This window comes from Triticum aestivum, chromosome 6A (genome assembly GCF_018294505.1).
Source record: "Triticum aestivum cultivar Chinese Spring chromosome 6A, IWGSC CS RefSeq v2.1, whole genome shotgun sequence".
NCBI lineage: Eukaryota > Viridiplantae > Streptophyta > Magnoliopsida > Poales > Poaceae > Triticum > Triticum aestivum.
In genome coordinates this window covers 13,449,862-13,457,151 of record NC_057809.1, presented here as the reverse complement: position 1 = coordinate 13,457,151, position 7,290 = coordinate 13,449,862, and the positions used below count along the sequence as shown (strand labels likewise).

The 7,290-nt window shown below is 48.2% G+C and overlaps 1 protein-coding gene across 1 annotated transcript; it reads right to left on the bottom strand.

Moving 5' to 3' along the window:
- Positions 1–991: 991 nt before the first annotated feature.
- LOC123129983 (probable leucine-rich repeat receptor-like protein kinase At1g35710) lies at positions 992–4,108 on the bottom strand. Its single transcript, XM_044549939.1, has one exon. It carries the CDS (start codon positions 4,106–4,108, stop codon positions 992–994), a length of 3,117 nt encoding a protein of 1,038 aa, XP_044405874.1.
- Between the last annotated feature and the right edge of the window lie 3,182 nt (positions 4,109–7,290).

The following is a 7,290-nucleotide window of genomic DNA, read 5'->3' as shown; positions in this document are numbered from 1 at the left end:
TTTATAAGAGATCGGATGATGGTTTTTTTAGAAAACTAAATTATTTAATATATGAAATAAAATTGCCTTCCAGGTTACTTTTATAAAAAAATGAAAAACAAACCGCTAATGGGCCGGACAATATCCGGCCCATGATTGTGCTCCTACACGAGCTCCCCGCAAGACGCTACTCGCTCGACTACTCCTGTTCGAAGTCGCACGCCGCCGTTGAATGCCCTCTCCTTCCGAGTTCCGGCCACGCCAATCTCGCTGTTAAGCTCCTCCAACTCCGGCGACTGGTTCTGCCGGCCTCCGGCGCTTCATACCCTGACTTCCTCCTCGGCTCGGCATCGCCTGCTCCGGCCAGCAGCGCCTAGCAACCTCTTCCACGCCGGCGAGAGCACTGGGAGGCACGGAGGCTGCGGACTGCGGTGGCCGCTTTCTCTCTGTTTGACGCGCTTCGGGCCTGCGTGGCCGCAGCTTCCTCTGGCCAGACATCCACCGGCACCGGCCTCCCAGGTGCGGGGTTGAGACGGTGCTTGAGCAAGGTACTGAACTGCAACATTGTAATTCTTGGCTCCATGTGCTCTATACATTTGTCATTTGTACAGATGCTGCTTGCTTCTGTTAAATGAAACGAATCGATGCTTATTGTTGTGAAGCAGACTGAGATAGTGATCTCTTTTGTCAGCTAACAACAGATTTTTTCCGATAAAGGGCGATTTTATTAACTCAAAAATATAGCATCAGGTGGATACAAAGCATTATGAGCAACACCGGGCCTCTGCATAACTAGGATACACACAGCCGAACACCAAAAGTCTGACAACCAGAAGGAAACAAAAACCGACAAATCGGCAATAGTAGAGTCAGCTAACAACAGATAACAGAGGTGCATCTGAAATATGGCCACATTACACTTACTTAACACTTGAACTTATTTAAAGATGCTAGTACACTTACTTTACACTTGCAAAGCAGAAAACCAACATTACACGTGAGGATATAAACCTTACTTACTGCACAACTTATCAAGAAAATGGGAGAAGGAAACTCTCCATGGCTCAAGGAAAAACAGAGCTCCAAACCAAAGCCAAAAGCCAAAAACAACACCGAGAATTACAGAGTAACACAATCCCACATCACTTCCAGGTCGTCTGTGGTCTTGACTTCTTTCATCCAAACAATGTGTGCTCAACGGGAAGCCACAAAGCCCCAGATTGTTGCCATAAATCGATGGGTCTACAAGTGTCTGTAGCTGACTCCCGGTGGGTATGGTGCCCGTTAAGTGGTTGTTGGAGAGATTTAACATGCCGAGGTAGGGCAAATTTGAGATGCTGGGAGGGATAGCACCTGATAGTTCATTCCATGAGAGGTCAAGGAACTCCAGGAGCTCTAAACTGCCAATGCTTGCTGGAATATTGCCTGATAGATGATTTCTGGATAAGTTCAAGAATCGGAGACCTTGAAGGTATGTTAGCTCCTCTGGAATATCCCCGGCAAGTAGATTGCTTGATAAATCGATGCCTGTCATTAGCTCGATTGTTTTTTGAAAAGTTTGCTCGCGGCCCTTCCAGAAAATATTAACTCTGTCTCGGTACTCATTCAGTGGTGACCGGTTATTGGGGGGCTCGGTCCTCCGAGAAAATATGGAAATCCGGCTCAGTTGGACAACATCATGCCTTTCAGAAGATTCTACTGTCCAAGGGGACATTTGTTTCATCATGGACAATAAGTTGCGGAATGTACCTGGGATGAATCCAGTAAAGTTATTGTTGGACATGTCAAGTACTTGCAGATTAGACAGTTGGGATATCTCAGACGGAACGACACCACTGAAACTGTTGGATGGGAGGCTCAGAACTCTTAGAAGAGGGACACTTGCTCCAATCCAAGTAGGAATAGAACCGAAGAACATGTTGTTCCCAAGATCTAGTGTGATGAGCTTTCTACAACAGGTCTCAATGACAGATGGGAAATCCCCAGAAAAACTATTGTTACCAAGATGAAGTGATTGGAGGGGGAATTCGTCCAAGCTCGTTGAGGCAGGAAATTTACCCCAAAATATATTGCTGGACACATCCATAAATACCAGTGCTTTTAGTTTCCACCAGCAACTTGGGAGCTCACCAATGAAGTGGTTATTTGATAGATCCAGTAACTGGAGGGAGGTCAGTCCGCACAAGGCTGCAGGGATGTTTCCAGAGAGGTGATTGTTGTTAATGGATAGAATTGTTAGATAGGTGCACTGTGACCAATCATGGGACAGCTGGCCTGTCAGCTGATTCCCCGAGACATCCAAGAAGTCCAAGCTGGGATGGACACCGAACACCTCGGAGATGTCGCCGGTGAATTGGTTCTGGTCCAATCTCACACGGACTAGGACTGTGCAGTTCTTGAGGCACGGCGGCAGCTGGCCGCTGAAGTTGTTGTGGTTTGCTGTGAAGCTCTGTAGCATAAGGCCGTCACACAACATTTGTGGTAGTTCACCAGAGAAGCTGTTGTTCGCAAAGCTCGCGTCTGTCAAGCTCAGCCCCTTCCCAAGGTCTGGCGGTACAGGGCCGCTGAAGTTGTTGTCGAACAGGGCGAGGTATTGGAGATTCCTGAGTGATGTGATGGTGGTGGGCAGCTCGCCTTCCAAATGGTTGGTGTTGACGTCCAAGACTTCCAACGCAGTCATGTTGCCGATCTCTGGTGGGATCGTTCCGGTGAGCAGGTTGAAGAAGAGGGCCAGCCTCCTGAGCCGTGTCAGTTTACCCAACGAGCTGGGAATCGGACCGGTGAGCCAGTTCACGGACAAGTCCAGCTGACTCAGGCTCACCAACTCGCCAAGCTCTACTGGGATAGAGCCGGTTAGGTTGTTGCTGAAGAGATACAAGATATCTAGCTTGGTTGCCTTGCCGAGCTCCGATGGGATCTTCCCAGTGAACGAGTTTCCAAACGCTGTGAACACTATGAGCTCCGGCCAACTCGTGAACAGAGATGGCGGAATCTGACCAGTGAGTTTGTTTGACGACATGCCAAACTCCCGCATTTTGTGCATCCCGGCAAACGCGGGTGGCATGACACCGGTGAGCTGGTTCATGGAGAGGTCCATGAAACTGAGATTGCCAAGGTTGCCTAGTTGTGGTGGAATGGTGGAAACCAACCCGTTGCTCTTCAGGTCAAGGCGTTGCAGCATTTGGAGCTGGCCAAGAACCGATGGGATCGCCCCGCCAAGTAGGTTGCTGCCAAGTTCGAGAACTCTCAGCTGGGACATGGACCCAAGGAAATCAGGGATGCCACCTGTCAGGTTATTGGCTACAATCCGCAGGTCCTGGAGATTCCCCAGCTTGGACAGAGACGCCGGTATCTGGCCGGAGAAGGCATTGACGGACAAGTTGAGGTACTTGAGGTTGGGAAGCTTCTCTGGCAGTGAGTACGGTATCGGTCCGGAGACATTGTTCTGCGACAGGTCGAGGTAGGTGACGTCACTGCTCTCGAGGATAAACTCCGGGAAGCTGCCGGTGAGGTAGTTGAGGTAGAGTGACATGAAGGTGACGGTGGGCATCGGTGAGAACCTGAGGTAGTCCTTCGGGTTGGTGAGGAAGTTGGCGCCCAGGTCGAAATGCACGATCCTAGGGAGCATGGTGAGCTGGTGCGGGATGTCTCCGACGAGGTTATTGTTGTAAAGACGCAGGCCAACGAGGCTAGAGAGGCCGCCCAGCTGCGGCGGGATGGAGCCATTGAAGCCGTTGCTGCCGAGGTCGAGCTCAGCGAGGGAGCGCAGCCTTGAAAGGCTTGCCGGGATGGCGCCGACGAAGTTGTTCCCATTGAGGTCGAGCGTGGTGAGTGCCGGAAGTGCTGTGGCGTTGAGCTCGTTGAGCGTTCCGCCAAGGTCTAGCCCCCGGAGCCTGAGCGATTCGACGAGGCCAGCGGCATTGCATGACACGCCGAGCCAGGAGCAGACTGGCGCGGTCTTGTTCCAGGAGCTCATAGTGGTGGGGGTTGGCTCGTCGAGGCTGGCCTTCCAGGCCAGGAGCGCATCAGCCTCGGACTCCGTTGCAGCATGGCCGGCGCCCACAACAACCAAGACGGCGAGGAGGAGGATGCCAGCTGCGAAGGCGTGGTCTGGCTCTGGCGTCGGCATTGGGTGGCTGGAGTGACGAGCACCCTAGTTGGAAGGAGTTGTTGGGTTTAGTGAAGCAAATGCCCGGGAACACATGCAAACGGCAAGCTTCACCAAATGAACCTCTCGTGCTTCTCTCTCTCTCTCTCTCTCCCTCTCTCAAATCCACCCATCATTGTCATTTGTCAAGCACCCACACGGAGACTGTACTAGTTAAAACGACCACTTGGACTTTTAAGCAAAAAAGAAAACGACGACTTGTCTTTTTAGCGAACCTCATTGTCGCTGGCAGAAATTTCAATGCCCGTGGAAGAGGGTAACTGATGATCGCCACAAAATTTCGAGTCTCCACATTAGTGTCTATGCTAACGACAGGCACTAGTGTATGACTAGTACATAGTAATGCAATCAGGCAGTAAGATATAGTACAACTATCAATCCAGAGTGATGTGCTCTCTGAAGTTGATGGATGCGCAGCGACTGAAATGGCGAGTTGAATGAGGGATCTTTCTCCCTGGCCATTCGTGCGGTTACTCAATCTGAGCCCTTTGATCGTCCATTTATCTCCTTGCGTCTGTTACGGTGGTCATACGTACACGTCAACACAATTGACCATGTTAGGGAAGAGACTGGCGATGTATTGAATATATGAGCAAATTACTATGAGATTTAATCCAAATAAAAATAAAATAAATCATGACGGCTAGAACATAGATTAAACTAATTATGTGGACTAGCATATTGGATGAACAAATCGAATCTAGGGCACAGACTACAAGCATGAATTCTACCACGATCTCGAGCAGGAAGGACGGAATCACATACGGTGCAACGGGAGCAGCAACACCGTTCGCGTTGAGGTTGTCGCCCATGTCGTTGAGGAAGAGGTTGCCGAGGTTGGGGAAGAAGTCATAATCTGATCGCCCCTCTTCCATACAGGATCACGAGAGGCGGGGTTTCGGAGGCATGTTGTCCTTTCTTGCGGTGCACGCGAAAGGAGGGTTGAGAAGACTTGCATGGCGGCGCAATGATCTGGAACGGTGGTGCCAAGTGCATAGCTCTGTCCTCGGCTCGGCTCAATCCCACAACCCGCGTCGCGACGAGACGAGGCGAGCGAGGAGGAGGAGCGCGTGTAGTTCTCCTCTTCTCATGCCCATACAAGTGGTAGAAGAACTCACCTTATAAAGAGGTGCAAGTTTCACTCAACTTTCGGGGTGGGACTAAACTTTAGTCTCACTCACACCACTCACAAGTGTGCATGAATGGGCCAAGAGAATTACAGAATTTTAGTTGGGCTTTAGGCCAAAGGCCCACTAGCAAATTCCAATAAGCCCCCACAAAGTCTCATTGGCACATGTCATCACTTAGTTCCAAGACATTGTTTATATACCGGTGCTTAATGAAAACTGTGAAGTTGAACTTCCAGTTAGAGTTTTATGCTACACTACATCATAACTTGGATAGTGGACTATGCCTCGAACTACAAGTTCTCTGCGAGACTAGTTTCACACAAATTATTGACCGATATTGGGCTGCTGCAAGGCTTCCCCGCGAGTGGAGAGTATACGTCATACTTTAAGGTCTTTCATCAATTTATTAGAGAACATCCAATTCTCACAGACTGCGATGTTAACAATCAAATTCATATAGGTGTGTTCCTCGGGAGATGCTCTGCAGGACAACATCTCTACTTACTCAAATAAGCCACTTAGAATACATTAAGATAAATATCAACCTGCCATGCAGACCAGGAGAGTATTGCATCTTTATGGAGTGGAATAATTAAAATAGGGATACCCTCCTGCCAGCTGACCAACAGCTTGTCTCTCACTTCTACTTCACGGGATCTCCGATCACATAGAGTGGGTTACCACTATGGACAACTCATGCGGTGGGTCTCAAACCCATCTCCATTGATGCATTATCTATCACATTACATGATAGACCCTTTGTGAAGGGATCTGCCAAGTTTTTCAACATTTGGATATAATCCAGCGTAATAACTTCGGAGTTCCTCAATTTTCTGATAAATTTTAGTCTCCTCTAGACATGCCTTTACGACTTCATATTGTCCTTAGAACTATTTATCTTGACAATCACAATTTAATTATCACAGTTTGATTATCACAGTTTATCCATTTCCTCTGATAGGCCAGGACCAAAAATCTTTCTGGGCCAAATGGATAGATATTGCCATCGGCCCACTTCTCTTTCCGGGCCAGGTTCTGTACAGCCAGTCCAATCCACGCACACAGCCAGGTGAGTTATGCGTGCACCGAAATGCAGACATTGTGGTTCAGAGAATCAGAGAATGCATATGTTCAGAGAAGGCATGCAGCAAAATTCAGAAAACTGAATTCCTTCCTGCGGAGCACGTTTTAAATTGGATGACAAGTAGCACGTCAAGGCAGGCAGCTGTTGCTTTTACCCCCCAAAGAAAAGAGAACAAACGCAGTGAACCACGTAGCTCTTTAGGAGTCTCCAATTCAAGTAAGGACAAGAAAAAGTAGCAAACCCAGTGTACTGCATTACTTGAGCCTGAAGGATAAAAGATGGACCAGTTGATTGATGCAGCTCAGCTCATCCTTTTGATGGCGCCCTAGTTTATCACTGACATCTGTAGATACCCCCCAGCAGCTCCCTAGCTCATAATTGATACGGCTCTTCTTCACATGGCATCTCTGTTCCAAATGAAATGATAAAAAAAGAACAAGGATCGATTAGATGGAAGGCAACCATGTAACACATGATCAAGAAAATCGACAAAACAAGTAGTAGTACGACAGCAACCAAATGCTATGTGGCACTCAATGATACAATTGCTCACGCAATTCAGATTAAATGCTCTGCTATCCCAAACCAGCATAAAGTTTCCTTGTATGGCATGAACAGTGAAGCAAGCACATGTTTTCATACTGGAGTATACCCACTATGATAGTATCTGAATCGGAAAACATGCAGCAGCACATGTGTCCCGGCGTAAACTACATGATCCAGAGTTAAGCTCTGTGTGAGCAGTAGCATGCTTCATTATAGAAAAATGGAAAGCTGATGACACAGTACATTCTATCAGAAACAAGTATTAAGAATCTCATACAGAAGAACTCAAGTCAAGGTTCACAGTTCAATGGCAGCTTACTCGTGATGGCTGATGAAAGTTCAGATGAGTCGTGAATAGTGACTACATGATTTTTTCTGTAGCG

Excerpts from the sequence above, each read along its gene's own strand:
- LOC123129983 (XM_044549939.1), bottom strand. The coding sequence starts at position 4,108 with ATGCCGACGCCAGAGCCAGACCACGCCTTCGCAGCTGGCATCCTCCTC.